This window comes from Panthera pardus, unplaced genomic scaffold, assembly GCF_024362965.1.
Source record: "Panthera pardus isolate Hobbes unplaced genomic scaffold, ASM2436296v1 HiC_scaffold_13, whole genome shotgun sequence".
Classification (NCBI taxonomy): Eukaryota; Metazoa; Chordata; class Mammalia; order Carnivora; family Felidae; genus Panthera; species Panthera pardus.
Window position 1 is genome coordinate 170,705,929 of NW_026526688.1, and position 17,896 is coordinate 170,723,824.

The following is a 17,896-nucleotide window of genomic DNA, read 5'->3' on the forward strand; positions in this document are numbered from 1 at the left end:
TAAGGTCCAAAGTACTTATTTAAGTGTGTACCTAATTTTACGTAGGAAAACAAAGGAAATTGGGGGCTAACAAGATTAAACAAAAGGAAATGTAATGAGGCCGAGGTGCCTCAGAAAATTTTTTTTAGTGTTCCCTGTGGTACCTATCAATAAAAAAAAAAAAAAAAAAAAAAAAAAAGAACCAAAATCTCAACTTAGAGTCTCTTGGCCACCAGCCCAGGACTCTTTCCAATTTGTCATATTATGTTTCCTTTTATCCATAAGAACATTCAGATACACCATCAAGGAAAGTAGACATTGCTATTCTTGGGGGTTGTGAAATTGCTCTGTTTTGTGAAACTGCACAGAACTGATTTCTTCAGAATTCTTCTTTTGCTAAGTTCCAATTCCCACCATTCAAAGACTTCATTCAGTCATTTATTTTTCCCTCCTTCTTAATTCTTCCTTCCTTCGTTCCTTCCATCCATCCACCGTCTATCCATCCAACTCACTGTTATTGAACACCTGCCATTCTAGGTATTGGGAATATGATGATGAACAAGACAGATATGATGTCTCTTTGCCCTAATTTAAGGGCTTATGTCCCTTAAAACCCAGTGTGGGATGATGTGGAAGGGATTCTATACATGTTTCTGGAACTGTTAATAATACTGTCAATGTGCCAACCTCACTTCCTCTATCATAATCATATCATCATCAATTTTTAGCACCAGAAGAAATCTCCTTTTTGTTTTAATTCCAACAAAATCTCAGCAGAGCCTCAGAATGTAAACCAAATATAGGCAGGTAGGTCTGTTTGCAGACAGAAGAGCGCTATGCTCTTCTGCTGCCTTCAAGGTTCTGGATAGACAGCCAAACCCAAAGGCCACTGATGTTGCTTTCTGTCCTTGGTCCAACATGATTCCATATTCTGAAGGTGGTATCCTGCCTATGTGCTTATGTCCCAACTGTAGAGACAACAAGGGTAAATGTGTAAACTCAGACCCTCAGACCTCAAAAACCACAGAAATGGTAACTAGCAGCCTCTTTATGCCCTTTCAAGAGTTTCAAGCCGCAAAGCTTGGTTCTGTAAACCACTAGAATGGGACAAGGTTTTTCTCCCAACTTAATCCAGAGACCTGTGTATTTTATTTTTCCTGTCCCACTTGAGATGCTAAAAACAACCCCTACGCACCACTGAAAAGGACACAGGACAAAGGAGTGTATACATGTTTGTTTCAAGTTGTTTCTGAAAATTTTAGTTAAGTTGAAATTATGTAATCATGCTTAATTTCCTGTAGGGGGAGGGGGAATGTCCATCATAATTTGAGACAAGTGGCAGTTTTGCCCCTGGCAGATTTAAATGAGAAAAGTGAATGCTGGGATGCCAAACCACCGCATGAATGCGCATCTGTGCCCATAGTCTTAATCAACCTCTTTGTTTGGTTCCTTTTTTTCTTGTTGTCGCTGTAACAGTCAGTGACGCCTGCCCACGTGATGCAGTGGCATTTGCACAGAGCAAAGCCCACGTGCTTCTCCTCTGACGAGTGGCCCCATAGGTCTCATCCTTAGAAAAAAAGCGATCCTCAGATTTAAAGCACAAGTTTCTGAAGTTTCACTACCTATATATGTACATATGTTGATACAGCTACCTGTGATTTCTCCACGGTGGCTCCTTCTTTATGGATTTCCTACTCTGCTTCCTTCTCTCTCCTCTTTTCTTGCCCACTCATTTCATATTCAACTCAAAGAAGGCCAAAATGAGATTTTTAAAAAGCAAATAATTACCCAGTAAACTGATAAAATGTTGATACAGGCCAGAGATCGCTGAAATTGCCCAACATGTGTATTTTACTCCCCCTGCTATACACATACTCCCCCTGCTATACACATACATAATATAACACATTATTTTTTTTTTAATTTGAAAGCCTTTGGACTTCGCACATGCTTTCCATTTCGCCACAGTCCCCACCATTCTCTGTCATATTTCACACTCACCCTCCTTCATGACCTGTTTTTATAGTCGGTCTGGTCCCTTCTTGAATTCCAGGGATTTTCTAGTCTGCCTTCCTTAGGAATCTTCTGTGCGCAATTTCAAATTGTAGAGTGTTAGAAAAGACACTGCTACTTTGTAGATGTGGACAGTCAAATGGGAGGAGTTGTAAAAGCAAAGCTATAAATACAGTACTCATTTATGGAAAGTGATTAAAGAAAAGAAGAGTTCCACCCATTGCTGAAAATGGTATAAGATGCCAACCAGTAAATCTTCCTGATTTATAAAGGAGTCAGTAGATTTTGCCTGTAACCTCGCGAATTTTGCTTGGGTCGTTGATTTCGGCTAATGGAGCTTTTAAGTTGCTCACAGGAGTCTTGAAGCTGTAAGATGACTTGATGACGGGTCCTTAATGTCTGTATTCTCAAGTGTCCGTCTTCTTTTCCAGTTCTTCTCTTGTTTCTTTCCATTATCGTCCCCTTTACCATACTCTGTGTCCATAAGATGTCTTTAGTTCTCATTAGTGCTGTGGACGCATCTGCCTGTGGGATTCTCCAAACTCTTAGGGATGAAATTGGAACACTGTAATTGTTTCGCTTTTAATAAAACCCTCTTATTTTCCGTTTCCCAGCAGATATATGGAGTGATCACTCCTTTCAGACCGATCCGGATTTGCCGCCTGGCTGGAAGAGAATCGTTGACGTCGCTGGGACCTATTATTGGCACATACCAACAGGGACCACTCAGTGGGAGCGCCCTGTCTCCACCCCAGCAGATCTCCATGGTTCTAGAAAAGGGTCACTTAGTTCTGTAACGCCATCTCCTACCCCAGAGCACGAGGTAAAATGGAGTATCTTTTTAACAGCTTAGTAGAGTGGATGTTACTTGTGATTTCTCTTTAGACTTGTTGCTTCTGCCCCAACAGGTCATCAAGGTAAGGTTTTTGATTATCATGCATGCTGCATTTGAAACCGCAGAAATGCTTCCTCTTAGTGTAAATAGCGTTAATACCATCTTTCAGGGATGTTTTCATTTTTTAGTGGCTTTTGGTTTCTTGAAACAGCATTCTAGGTACAGAAAGTTAAGAGAGGCTGATTAATGAGAAGTGCTTAAGATTCCCTGAGGCTCACTGAGGCAATACTTTACTCCATAGGTGCCATTGCATGGCGCTGCCCCATAAAATATTTACACACAGAAGGACGTCTCTTGGCCAGACGTGTTATAATTACTGCATATCTTATTAGCCTTGGGTCCTTTTGGTTGCATGGAGGGGATGTCTGCAGGAATAACCCTTGAGAGCCTTCAAATGCTTGATTTCTATTTTTTTAAAGGATCTGTTTATTTAGCAGAAGTGATGTTATTTTAGACATAAATAGCAGCATAAATTTCTGCTCTCCATGAGGAAGAAATATGATGTTTAAACAAAGAATTGCAGCTTGAAAAAATTCCACGTGGTATTTATTAACACAGAGATTCTTGCAGCTAACCTTTGTGAATCCTGATAACTGAGTATTCAAGAGAATTGCAGTTGGAAAAGGTCACTATTAAGTAATGGCTTTTTTCAGCAAAGTAGTTGGATCCCTAACACGCAGGCATTTCTGCCTGCCTGACCACAGTCTTCTGTTTTTTCAACAACCCATTTTCCTTTACTTTGAGGACACAGAGGGCATCTAACCTGCATCTCTCACCTGCAAGGCTCCTCTCCATATTTGCAACTATTATGACCCTTCTTGTCATGAAAGTAGACAGTGTCTTGTTTCTTACATCTGTGGTTCTTTATTTCGTCTTCTCTGGGAGGCAGTGAGATCTACATTCCAATCACATGCCTGCTCTTACAGGGCTTCAGCACCTCACTTACCCTGCCTAGGCCCCATATTCTCCATTTTTCTTTCTTTCTCTTTTTTTTTAAAGTTTATTTTTTTATTTTGAGAGAGAGAGGGGGAGAGAAAGAATCCCAAGCAGGCTCCGTGCTGTCAGCACAGAGCCCAGTGCAGGGCTTGATGTCATGGACCATGAGATCATGACCTGAGCCAAAACCAAGAGTCAGACAAATGCTTTATGCTTAACGGACTGAGCCAGCCAGGCGCCCCTCTCCATCTTTCAAGCGATGGGTTGGGGTGAGCTCTACTTACGGTGATAGCCAAGGGCCTTGGTTTGTTGGTACCTGACACTGATAGGCACACGCTTCAGTATTACTGAACCACATAGGATTTTGTTGCTAATCACTGGATGACTTTATTGAGGCATAATGTTCCTATTCACTGAGCAAATTCCATTCATTTACTCATCTTGTGTTAGGTTTGCTGGGGGATAAAGATGAGCCTCAAAGAGCTTAGCATGAAGTGGAGTCCTTCTCCTGTCTCAGTCTAATTGCGTCTTGGCATTTGTCACTGGACCATCAAGTGGCCTCCCAGAAGCGGAGCCAGCCAGGACACAGCCTCTGCTCACTAAGAGCAGACATCCTCTCTCTTTCTTTCCTGTACCTCTTTTCTCTTTGCATCTTTGTTAGAATCTCTTTCTCCATTCCAGGTCTTCATTCCCCTATTACAACCCTTTAACCATCTTCACCACATGGGGGTGCCCTATGGCGGGGGGCGGGGAGTGTCAGGGTGGGAAAGAATCAGCTGATCCCCCCCCACACATTACAAACAGGGAAGCTGAAGCGCAGAGAGGTCCGTGACTGGTGGCACCATTGGATCTAGAACTCAGAGATCCTGAATGCTCCTGAATCCTAGGCCATAGTTGTTCTCGCTCAACCTCCTTGGCTTTAGGATCTCAGCCTACTGCGCTTTCTCATTGTCCCAGAGGTTAGATTGGCCTCACTTTGACATGTCCCTTTTGTCCAGTGAACCTCTTGTCCTCCCTCCGTGCAAGAGATGAAGTTCTTGAAGCCTGCATCCTGAGACCAAGGTGTGGGTGTGGTAAAGTCAAAGGAGGGCATCCCAAGTTTCTGTGACTTGAATTTTTTATTTCTTCAACTAATATGGCAGATTTTTGTTTCCACATTTTCTACAGAAAATCTTGGGAAGAATGCATCACAGATAGGCAGCGAACCCTCAGGAAGATTACCAGGTAGCAGAGTCCACCTCTAATTCCTGGGCCTCCTTCTGATGCCCACATATGCCTGTTCTTCCTCTGTCTACACCTGCTTCCCATTCCCATCCTAGCTATTACTCAGGGCCCCTTTCCAGGCTCAGATTGTGTCCCATGGCTCTTGCTTCCTGCTTCCTCTCCTAGAGCTTAATGTTTCCCTAATGTATCCACAGCACTCAGCCTCCCTGCTGCTATTCATGATTTATTGTGGTTTTCAGTGTATTTTCATAAGTGTCATTTGTTCCCCTCAAGATGGAGAAGACCGCTAATATATTCCTTATTTAAGAAAAGAGTTGGGGCGCCTGGGTGTCTCAGTCAGTTAAGCATCTGACTTTGGCTCAGGTCATGATCTCACAGTTCGTGGGATTGAGCCCTGTGTCAGGTTCTGTGCTGACAGCTCAGAGCCTGGAGCCTGCTTCGGATTCAATGTCTCCCCCTCTCCCTACCCCTCCCCTGCTCATGCTCTGTCTCTTTCTCTCTCTCTCAAAAAAAAACATTAAAAAATAAAAAATAAAAAAAAAAAAGAAGAAGAAGAAGAAGAAGAAAAGAGTTAACTGAGGGCACCTAGGTGGCTCAGTTGGTCAAACCTCTGACTCTCGATTTCGGCTCAGGTCATGATCTCACAGTTCCGGAGTTCGAGCTCCACATCAGAATCAGGCTCTGTACCGACAGTATGGAGCCTGCTTGTGATTCTCTTTCTCCCTCTCTGTCTGCCTCTCTCTCTATCTCTCTCTCTCTCAAAATAAATAAATAAAAGAGTTAACCGAAGTTCAGTGAGCTCAGTAGCCATGCAGCTGGGGTAGGATGGGCATGTGCCTAGCTCTCTGACTTTAGATATTATGCTCTGCCCCCAGTAGTGTGTCAATTTCCACCTTGCTGTTGGTCTCATTCCTCTCTTCTGCTGTTAACCATGCCATTGTGTCGACCCTTATCCCTCCAAGGCAGTTTGTTAACAGATGTGTCATTTTAAGGTTCAGAGAGAGAGCCACGCCCCTCCAGCACTTTAATAGATCAGTGGAATATATTTTCTTCAGATCAGCCTTTCAGTTGTTGACTTCATACACATTTCCCTCCTGTGCGTAAGGCCGTAAGCAAAAGAACTGAGCACATTTAAAAGGCAGTAAATTAAAAGCACAGAAGCAAAGGTATGAACAGGTAGAGAGAGGAGGAGGGGGAGTTGGAGACAAACCCAGCCTGCCATATACCCGGGACGTGCAGGCGCTGACACGGATGTTAAACCAGAGGCACTAAGGGTAATGGAGTGTTCATGGTGCCGAGCTCATGGCTTGATCTCACAACTCCTCGACTCCTCGTAAAACCCTCTGCAGCTGGTACTGTAGTTGTCACTGACTTTTTACATTTGACAACACTAAGACAGCGTGGTGAAGCTTGCCCGAGGCCACACACCGAACGGGGGTGGAGCCAGGCTCAAATGAAGATCCGCCCACCCCCAACCTACCCCAGGCTTCACTGTACCGTTTACAGGAGACTTGGCAAGTCTCAAATCTCAGCCCAACGGAGGGCCACGTCACGAGCAGAGCCTGCTAGAAAATGACTTCTCTTGAAAACGTTGTCTCAGGTGCTAATGACAGTGGAAGAGAAATGATTATTTCTCTGACACCGTTTCTTTGATCCCTAAATAGACTCTATTTCAACTAATTTGGAACCACAAGAGAAAGCAAAATGTTAAGGATGAAAAGAAACTTGTAATATGTCGTGTTAGAAACGCATATTTTATTCAGCTTTTCCCCGAGCTCGTTTAAAAAAAAAAAAAACAAAAAACTCCAAGTTGGTGCCAAATCTGTTGACTCTGCTTCACAAAAGTTTAGGACTGAAGGCTTCCTTACAGTTTGCAAATTTTACATTTCACATTCCAAAGTTCACCAGGGAAGTGTCAAGCACAGTGGATAATATTTCCTCTGTACATGCCAGCAGTATTTTCTGAAGTTTATAAACGGCTCAGGAAGCATTTGCTATTGAAATTTGGCCCACAGTAGTCTCCCTTCAGTCCACTGATTTGTTCCAAATTCCTTGGATGTCGAAATTTAGAGAGAAGAGGGAGCCACACAAAATATTTTTATGAATAACTGTTGGCCTGTAGGCAAGTCTCGCCTTTCAGTGTTTTCAACTGAAGGTGTTTCCTGGTTCCTTAAACAGGATGGAGGAGAAAGTGGGTCTGAAGCAAGGGAAGGTGGAATCGTTTCTCAGAACTGTGATCTTTTCTTGATCACAATTCGCTCTGTTCTTGCTGCATCGCTCGTGGTGTTTGTCAGGGCCCTGAGCAGCTCACCCCCTGGGAGGGGAAAATCCGCATATTACATTAGAACTGTGGAATTTCTTATACACTTAGAAATAAGATGAAAACACAAAGGAGCTATTCTGGCATCTTTTTACTGAGCTTCTTGACCCGATCAAGTAATCGTGACTGGCAAGAATCCTCAAGAAGGGCCTCGTCAGTGCTTTTTTTTGTTTGTTTTTAATGTCTTACTTATTTTTGAGAGAGAGTTGGGGAGAGGCAGAGAGAGAGGGAGACACAGAATCCAAAGCGGGCTGCGCGCTGTCCAGCACAAACCCCGATGCAGAGCTCGAACTCATGAACCGTGAGATCATGACCTGAGTTGAAGTTGGACACCTGAGCGACTGAGCTAACCAGGCACTCCCATGGCAGTATTTCTGAGCCTGTGAGCCTGTGGGTCAAGGATTGTGGCCAAGGTGACCTCTGAGGCTTGTAGGACATTTTGATTCCTTGGTCCTACCCCAGGCCACTGAGCTAGACCCTCTAGGGGTGGGACCTGGAAATCTGCCTTTATCATAAGCTTTCCAGGTGATTTTGTGCTGAGTAGATACAAGAGCTGGCACTTTGGTGAAGCTCGTCTCCCTGTCTTTGTTTATATGTTACCTCCTCTCTGGACTCATCCTACTTCTCCTGGGAATTACTGCGCTCATCCCTGAACTTTTTTTTGAAAGCCCTTGATTCCATAGGGTCTTTTTGTAGTATTATTAACTGGTGGCATGTCAGTCTCCCTCTTTGGGGTGGGGGGCCAAGGCCTGTCCCCCCTCATTTTGTGTCCTCAGCACCTGGCATAGGGTTCGTACAGGGTGATATTCATTAAATGTTGGCTGAATGAAGGAATAAACCAGTTTCATAGCTGAGGGAGCTCTTAGTTGACTTACTGTCACAGCAAAGCCAGTACTAGTGTCCCCGGGCTCCTGACGCTCCCCTAGCTCACAGACACTAATTTAGTTCCTCAAGCGTTTGTCAGTCTGTTTGGTAGTTTGACTCTCTCTGTCTCTCTGTCTCTCTCTCTTTTTTTTTTTTTTTCTATTACTTCTCTGGGTTATGTTTGTGTGATAAACCGTCACTCTATTCTTCTGAGACAGTGTCACATCCAACAAAACACAGAATGCATTTTAAAAAGAAGTTTAAAATATGCACATATATATGAATTTAGTGCTCATTAACATCGCCTGGACTGTTCCTTCGTGTTCCAAGATTAAGGTGCTCTGTCTTTTATCATCAAGGCCACACATACAGAGGCTCAAGTCGTGGCAAAAGAGGATGAAGAAGCATAATTCATTAACACTTTGTCGTCCATAGGTCCCCAAACTTTTTATTCTTACAAATGGCCTTATTTTTTTTCCTCCATGGAAAAGAGTAGAAGATACGGAAACTGCCACCTTGGGCACCTTCGGGCAGCCAGTCCCTGTGCTAATTGCTAGTGTTCTTAATCTCAGTTTGCCCACACTCTGATGGTGAGGTCCTCTTAGCCCTATTTCATAGACAAGGAGCTGAAGTCACAAAGCAGATGAGAGCAGAGGCAGGGTTTGAATGCGGGCTTTGCTGCAGAACTTCTGAAGTGCCCGTGGAGGTGATGATTCTACCTTCCGTCAAAGTCACTACAGAATGTTCGTTCTTTTGCTTTGCTCTCTGCCTGGTTCTCGGCAGGTTCACCTTCCGTGTTTGCTCTCCAGCTTACATTTTGATACCACTTCTTAGAGGCTTTCTCTTCCCCCTCGAACATCCTCAAGAACATGATGTAAGCTTGCTTCCAGCAGAAGAGCAGGGCAGCCTTCCTGTTTGACTTGTGGACTTGCTTTCTAAGATCTCAGAAGAGAAATCAGGAAGAAGAAAACTCTCAGTAGTCAAGGTATACAATTGGATTCCCTTCGTGGGTCCATCCTCACACAGAGTCTGCTGTGTGGCCGTGAATGGCACCATGCTGAAAGGTCATGGAGGGTCATGATAAGCACCATGCTCCAGGGGCTGGGTCAGTCATCAGGGACACACTGCCTCTGAGGAGCTGAGAGTCTCCACAGCTCTCCCAGAATTCAGCATGGTCACTTTGATCAGGGTAAGGGGTGCTTCACCTGGTCAAGGTTGGGAGAAGCACCCGGAGAAACACCTGTAACTGGCACCAGAACACCACTGTGCCAAGATTTAGCTGCATCACCTGCAAGATTATTAGTTGGGGGGACATTGCTCATGGAAAATGATCTCTGTTCTTCCTTCACTGGCCTTTTCCCCTGTCAGTCTTGTCCTTCCTAAGGCAAATTGCCCACCTGCCTTTCCCTCTCTCACTGTTTTTCTCTTTGTCTCATCCTTTCTTTCACCTCTCACTCCCACCATGCAGACTGCAGACCGGGATGGCTGCAGACTTTCTGGAGAACCAAACAAGTTCTTTGGGTTGTTTTCTTTAAAAAAATTATTAGCTAAAGTGGTGTAGTCTCGCTTTAAAAAATTAGATGAGGGGCCCCTGGGTGGCTCAGTTGGTTAAGCATCCAACTTCGGCTCAGGTCATGATATCATGGTTCATGAGTTCGAGCCCCATGTCAGGCTCTGTGCTGACAGCTTGGAGCCTGGAGCCTGCTTGGGATTCTGTGCCTCCCTCTCTCTCTGCCCCTCCCCCACTCATACTCTGTCTCTCTCAATAAATAAACATTTAAAAAAAATTAGATGAATAGAATATGTAGTTCTTAAAATTCAAGACAGATGGTTTTTATCTTTTGTTGCCCTTAATTTTAAAAAAGGAAAATTACGGTCATTTATACAGGGAAGAGAATTTCTAAAAATGAGGGTTTTTTAATATAGGAGGGAAAAGGGTCTTTTGTCCTAGTCATAACATGCTAGTCCTTATTGAGTTTTGTACTAAAGGGTTTCTTTAATAGTACCCATGTTATTTTAGCTTTTGAAAAATTGCTGTATACGACCTTTGTTTACTTAAATCTGCAAAAGGTGATTTTTGGAAATTTGCCAGCTGACTCATGTCTCCGTAGCATAAGAGCTGGATTCATACAGTCTTAGAATTATAATCAACCTTTATGTTATAGGGACCCAACATCCAAAGGGTAAATACATTTTAAAAAATTGTTAAACCATACACACATACAGAGAACTATTTTAATTAAATGCCAAAGACTCTTCTGAATACTTGTTTTGCAAAAATACTCTTTATTTCTAGTCCCACACAGTGTCTGTTGAAGATAATTTGATTTCAGATTCCTTTTATCAGACACCCACTCTTTTTTTTTTTTTTCTACAAGAACATAATTACCTGGAGTCTTACTAATTCACCATCTGATATCCTTTTTCAACATTCAACTGAAGTGAAAAACAAATATTGCTCACATGTAAACAGTGATGATGATTTGGGATCAAATAGGCTTGTTTTCCTTTAAAAAAAAAAAAAAAAGAAATTCTAGCTCAGAATTCTTGGTATTTCACGTCCTTATCATGAGTACCCCTGCAATGGTGATTCAAAACCTTTCTTGGTTACTGGCCCCTCTGCAGATAATGAGAAAAATTGAGGATCTTCTCCCCTAGGAAACACACATACACAAAACCCCACCCTGATTTCAGGGGGTTCACAGGTCACCTCAGCTGACAAGTTAAGACTCTCCTATGTTATTAATTTTCTTAGCAGTGAAAACTGGATGCTGCTTTTGGGGATGGAGGAAGGACAGAGGCAAAGGGTGAGGCAGCATTCCTGCTCTTTTGCTCAACGAAAGACAGATGATTGTTTAAAAAGTAAATATAGTGATCTAAGTCCTACTTTATTTGGAAAACCTGCAGTTCGGATGCTTAGTCCAAAAAGGAGAGTGACAGTGATAGCAGCTGTGTGATAGTGATGACAAATTTGTATTTGCAGTGCCTCTGCTCTCGTTGAGTCCCATGGAGTTGACTGAACACCTCTTTCAACACCTGGCTCGTTTGAACTTAGCTGCTTTGGCTTTGAGTGGGTGTCAAAATCAGACTAATGTCATGAGCAGAAATTAGGGGTCACTATTCCCTTCTTATTTTCAAAGAACCTTAGTTGAAGGGACTTAGGTGGAAAGTCTCCATGGTTGATTTATCATTCAAGAAGAGAGGTTATGGGCCTGACACATCAGTGGAACAGATACACGAGGCTGTCTCTGGGTTTTGTGTGCTTCATTTATTTCCCCAAATGTTAGATGAAAAATATTTGAATATTCACTCAATATAGAAGAAAAGAAAAAGACCACAAACAACATTGCCTGTCGCCTGAGGTGAATGGAAAGGGGTGTTTAGAGTCAAAAATCTATCGCAAGCGTTCTCCCAACAAGGCAAGGCTTGGTGCTTTGCTCTGCGATTATGTTTACAGAATCCTTTCGTGATCAAATACTAATTCATGAAGAAGCTTATGTGGCAAAGAAGCAGAGCTTTTGATGAATTTGAAGAGTTTACATTAGGTTGTGTAGAGCTATTTTTTGTCAGGTTAAATCTCAGCAGATGTGGCCGTCGGGCTGTGTTTTCTTATATCCCTCTTTCCCTCTCATTGTCCTCCTTTTTTCTTTTATGTGAAAATAATTTGAGCCCCAGCTTTTCATGCCCTTGGCCCGGGACATTCCCCAGTTTTCAGATGTGCACATCGACAGGCACCATCCCTAATTCCACCCCCACCTCAAGAAGACAGTTCTGTTTGGTTACCGGAAGAGAGAAGGTTTTCTGTGGAATTAGGTACACTAGGCATTTAGTACTTGGCAGCATATTGTGTGGTTTTAAGGCCACGTGTGGAAGACCACTGACTGCTAATAGTGTTCAGGCGTTTGCCGTGGTAAGTAATGCACACTGCGTCTCTGTCCTCCTTTTGCTCTAGGCTGCAGGTGATAATCTAGATCTAGAGCCAGCTAACATGCTGCTGGTAGAGTGAATTTGTTCCCTAACCCATCCTGTGAATATCAATGCTAACAACGGTGTCTTGTGTTTTTTTTTTTTTCTTTTCTTCTTTCTTTTTTTTTTTTTTTTTAAATCAATGTGCTTTTTCCTATGTGAATAATTATATGTCTAGAAACAGCCATGGAGTGATTTTGCTGTTCTGAATGGGGGAAAGATTAATAGTGACATTTGGAAGGCAAGTATATTGTCAGATTCTAGATCATTTAATATTTCGTCCTTTTTGCATGGCTGTGGCTGTATCTTTTTCTTCTTCATGAATATCATCCATTCTGCAGGGACGCAGTGATGGGGCTTCTTGCTAGGGATGTCCAGCTCACACACATGTTGCCTTTATTTAATGTGTCCCGTTGTGAATGACGGCAAGCCGGTTGCCCCAGGCTCCCCGTTGTCTTGTACAAACCGGGGCTTGCACCGAGCCAGCACCCAGCGGTCCTTGCATGCCCTCTCCTGCCTAAGCTCACATACACTCTCTGCCTCATGCCGGGAGGACTCTTCTCCCCTTTGATATTTGAGGCCACGTCACGGGCCTTCCCCCTTTCTCCATTAACAGGGGTCTATTTTCCTCTAGGATTTGCATGCAGCTACAGTTAACCCGGACCCCAGTTTAAAAGAGTTTGAAGGAGCGACACTCCGCTATGCATCTTTGAAACTCAGGTAGGACATCGGCAGGACCTGCCGTCATGCATCGCTTCGTGCAACTGGAGTTTGCAGTAGAATTCTAAGTCCAGCTTTCTGTTTTTCTCCCTAGAAATGCCCCCCATGCTGATGACGACGATTCCTGCAGTATCAATAGTGACCCAGAAGCCAAGGTTCGTACGAAACCCGCTTTTCAGCAGCCAGGTTATATTCTTGCAGCAAAGTAACGACTTTGGAAATGGCTCGGTTTTTATGAACGATCAACCCAGAGCCACCTACGATGTAATTATTCCTCAATCCTCTCTCTTTCCGATTCTCCAACACTTAAAATAAATCCCCAGGAGAAGTTAGGCTTGGGAGGGTCTCCATGATCGTCGAGACTCTGCCTGCATCTCACTGCATCGGCTCTTTGCACAATGTAGTAGGTTGAAATGATTGTTCGGACGGGTGGGCTTCAGAAGCCTTTAGAGACAAAGCAGGCTCTGCCTTGCAGAACAACGGGAGGCGCAGCTGACAGGTGGGACAGGACTCCTCGTGCCCACCTCTCCCAGGACAGCCTCACACCTTTGCTATCATTTTCGTAAACACAGGCCTGATTTATGGTGGAAAACGAGAGTAAACTTTTGCTTCTGGACTTTTGGTGGGGCACCAGCAAGGCCACCATGGGCGTATGGCCAGTGCAGTTGCACGAGGTCCTGTGCCTGGGGTTTAATGGTGTGTGGTCGCCATCTTGAAATTCTTAATCATTTTATCTTTGACTTTGCATTTTTGTAAGTGAAGTCCAACAGGGTGGTGGCGGAGCATGCCCCAGGAAGTTGGAGCTTTGGTTTATGCATAGTCCTGCCACTTCCCTACCTCCCTGAGAGGTTCTCAACTGCCTGTTCCCCCTCTGCTTGGCACCTCGGGCCTTGCCGAACATCCTCACACCTGCTTCCGTCCAACAGTTACTGGTGCCTTCCATTCCAGTAGGGGCCTGTGAACATGGGGAGAGTTCGCCTTGGGGACACATGCGCCTGTGGCATCTTGAAAAGGGGTGAGAGAGTGGCCTGCCCAGTGCAGGCTGACAGCACAGAGGTGTGTCCCGTGGGGGTGAGGCCCTGCCCGTCCACAGTCTAAGCACTAGTGTGCTTGGCACAGATGTCACCATACCCTTGGGGGTCACCTGTCTGCTGTGGGTCACGGTCATGGGAAGAGGGGATTCCCTGTTCCTGGGCAGGGCATGGAGCATCGGCCCAGCAGCTGGTGGGATGGGGGAAGCCCAGAAGGTGATGGTTTGTGGGGGGGGGGGGGGGGGCGCGCAGGGCCCTGGGGCACCTGCGAGCGCCTACACTTAACCCTGCACGTATCCCTTTGCCCAAGGTAGCATGACTTCAAATACCAAGTAAAAAACACCATAATGAGCAAAGAGAATGCACAAGAAAGGAAACAGTTTTGTTTCAGTACTTTTTACAGCATTTTCTTCCTGCCTTTTGAACAGGGGCTCTGCATTTTCATTCTTCATATTTCATTTCCATTTGCAAGCTGGTCCTGGATATTTTTTCTGAGTCCCAAAGCGGATCAGTGTCTATGAATAAAACAGCAAATAAGTTCCCTTCGTAGTCATCACATGGGAGACACCACGCAGTTTGAAAACGTTGACTCCTTTGCTGCCATATTGCCGTCAATGCTGCGCGAGTCAGGGCTTGCAGCGGAAGCCTCCGCCAATCCTGGTCTGCTCAGCTTCATGCTAAGCACGGTCTCCTAGGATGAAGGCCATTCTTAGAGCAAGTGGCATTCTGAACAAGTCCTTGGGCTGCTGCTGACATGCTGGCCTTTTAAAGATAAATTCTGTGGCAGGGAGCGGATGCAGTAAAACAGGAAGATGGGCTGGGAATAATTTGCTTTGCTACCAGGTGTTTTACAAGGCTTATCAGCAAAGGCTGGAAAGGAGGGGCAGTGGGCAGCCCCATCTCCCTCTGCCCTGAAGGGCTGGGGAGTGATGGCCTGGGAAATAGAGCGGGTGGGAAGGGGGATGCCCCGGAGGAAGATGGGATTGGTACCAGGAACAGGAGGCCAGGTTGAAATATTACCCAAGTTGTGCTTTCCCTTTTTACCTCCCAGGGGTACTGTTCACTGCATTCTTTATCTGCCACCTTGCTAGTGCCCATGTCGCTTCCAACGCCTGTTGTGAATTTGTTTGTGTTAATAAGGAGGCTTAGTTTTGTCATAACTCACCTGAGTTTGAAACAGAGAAGTACATGTGTTGTATTTATTTTAATGTATTTTAAGTTTATTTATGTATTTTGAGAGAGAGACAGAGACCGAGAGACAGAGCATAAGTGGGGGAAGAACAGAGAGAGGGGGAGAGAGAGAATCCCAAGCAGGCTCTGCACTGACAGCACAGAGCCCGATGTGGGGCTCGAACTCACAAACCATGTGATCATGACCTGAGCTGAAATCAAGAATGAGACATTTAACTGACTGAGCCACTGTGCCTCCTGTATTATTTATTTTATACCCTACTTTGTTCTATGTAAGATCTTAGAAGACTTATGAGAACAAAAGCTTTCTTTTTTAAACCACACAAAATATAAAAGAATAATTAATAGATCTGTCTGTACTGGGACAACAGACAAGAGTCAGAAAAGATTAGGGCAAAGAAAGAAACATGACTTTTCAGATCATGGAACTCTGCACAGTAATGGAGATTGACCTGCAGGTTTATTTTTGTGCCTCTAGGTGATCATTTACATCAAGGATTCTTAGGGTGAATGGCACAAATCCCTGGAAGGACAACTCAGAATCCTAAAAAGATGTTCACAAACTACACGTGCTTCTAACTAACCTCACCCTCCCTAGATTCTGAAGGTCCTTGTGCTGTAGAAAGCCACTGTCATTGTTGAGGACTTAGAGGACATTGGGAGGGCAAAGGGTTTTATAACCCTACAATATATGAATCACACTATGCATGAGGCAAAAGCCTCTCAGTTCATTATGGTATGTAATGGATTTTCTAGCGCTTCTTTATAAAGTAACTATAATAATGAATATTGAGTGTTAACTTTTTGCCAGGCATTGTCCTAAAGACTTTGTGTCTGTTGATTCTCATCCACAGAAAAATTCACTGGGCTAAGTATCATTATCTCTAGATTGCAGATGAGGAAACTGAGGCATAGAAAGTTAAAGAGCTAGAAAGTAGGGGGGGGTTCCGGAAGATGGCGGCGTAGGAGGACGCGGGGCTCACAGCGCGTCCTGCCGATCACTTAGATTCCACCTACACCTGCCTAAAGAACCCAGAAAACCGCCAGAGGATTAGCAGAAGGGAGTCTCCGGAGTCAAGCGCAGACTAGAGGCCCACGGAAGAGGGTAGGAAGGGCGGCGAGGCGGTGCGCGCTCCACGGACTGGCGGGAGGGAGCCGGGGCGGAGGGGCGGCTCGCCGGCCAAGCAGAGCCCCTGAGTCTGGCTGGCAAAAGCGGAGGGGCCGGACAGACTGTGTTCCGACAGCAAGCGCGACTTAGCGTCTGGGAGGTCATAAGTTAACAGCTCTGCTCGGAAAGCGGGAAGGCTGGAGGACAAAGGGAGGGAGAGCTGCTGAGCCCCCGGACGGCAGAGCTCAGCTTGGCGGGGAACAAAGGCGCCAGCGCCATCTCCCCCGCCCATCCCCCAGCCAAAATCCCAAAGGGAACCAGTTCCTGCCAGGGAACTTGCTCGTTCCGCGCAAACACCCAACTCTGTGCTTCTGCGGAGCCAAACCTCCGGCAGCGGATCTGACTCCCTCCCGCTGCCACAGGGCTCCTCCTGAAGTGGATCACCTAAGGAGAAGCGAGCTAAGCCTGCCCCTCCAGCCCCCGTGCACCTTGCCTACCCACCCCAGCTAATACGCCAGATCCCCAGCAACACAAGCCTGGCAGTGTGCAAGTAGCCCAGACGGGACACGCCACCCCACAGTGAATCCCGCCCCTAGGAGAGGGGAAGAGAAGGCACACACCAGTCTGACTGTGGCCCCAGCGGTGGGCTGGGGGCAGACATCGGGTCGGACTGCGGCCCCGCCCACTAACTCCAGTTATACACCACAGCACAGGGGAAGTGCACTGCAGGTCCTCACCACGCCAGGGACTCTCCAAAATGACCAAACGGAAGAATTCCCCTCAGAAGAATCTCCAGGAAATAACAACAGCTAATGAACTGATCAAAAAGGATTTAAATAATATAACAGAAAGTGAATTTAGAATAATAGTCATAAAATTAATCGCTGGGCTTGAAAACAGTATACAGGACAGCAGAGAATCTCTTGCCACAAAGATCGAGGGACTAAGGAACAGTCACGAGGAGTTGAAAAACGCTTTAAACGAATTGCAAAACAAAATGGAATCCACGATGGCTCGGCTTGAAGAGGCAGAGGAGAGAATAGGTGAACTAGAAGATAAAGTTATGGAGAAAGAGGAAGCTGAAAGAAAGAGAGATAAAAAAATCCAGGAGTATGAGGGGAAAATTAGAGAACTAAGTGATACACTAAAAAAAAATAATATACGCATAATTGGTATCCCAGAGGAGGAAGAGAGAGGGAAGGGCGCTGAAGGGGTACTTGAACAAATTATAGCTGAGAACTTCCCTGAACTGGGGAAGGAAAAAGGCATTGAAATCCAAGAGGCACAGAGAACTCCCTTCAGACGTAACTTGAATCGATCTTCTGCACGACATATCATAGTGAAACTGGCAAAATACAAGGATAAAGAGAAAATTCTGAAAGCAGCAAGGGATAAACGTGCCCTCACATATAAAGGGAGACCTATAAGACTCGTGACTGATCTCTCCTTTGAAACTTGGCAGGCCAGAAAGGCTTGGCACGATATCTACAGTGTGCTAAACAGAAAAAATATGCAGCCGAGAATCCTTTATCCAGCAAGTCTGTCATTTAGAATAGAAGGAGAGATAAAGGTCTTCCCAAACAAACAAAAACTGAAGGAATTTGTCACCACGAAACCAGCCCTACAAGAGATCCTAAGGGGGATCCTGT

The 17,896-nt window shown here is 45.0% G+C and overlaps 1 protein-coding gene across 9 annotated transcripts in view; it reads left to right on the forward strand.

Annotated features, from left to right (window-relative positions):
* APBB2 (amyloid beta precursor protein binding family B member 2) overlaps window positions 1-17,896 on the forward strand; it is a 388,585-nt gene that overhangs the window by 253,991 nt on the left and 116,698 nt on the right. For 5 of the 9 annotated variants that reach the window (XM_019413467.2, XM_053901611.1, XM_053901610.1 and 2 more), the window contains 4 exons: window positions 2,607-2,815; window positions 12,376-12,438; window positions 12,832-12,917; window positions 13,012-13,072. In XM_019413467.2, coding sequence (XP_019269012.1) covers window positions 2,607-2,815; window positions 12,376-12,438; window positions 12,832-12,917; window positions 13,012-13,072 — 419 coding nt within the window. The remainder of the gene's footprint in view (window positions 1-2,606; window positions 2,816-12,375; window positions 12,439-12,831; window positions 12,918-13,011; window positions 13,073-17,896) is intronic. The other 4 variants (XM_019413533.2, XM_019413526.2, XM_019413479.2 and 1 more) reach the window with 3 other exon arrangements.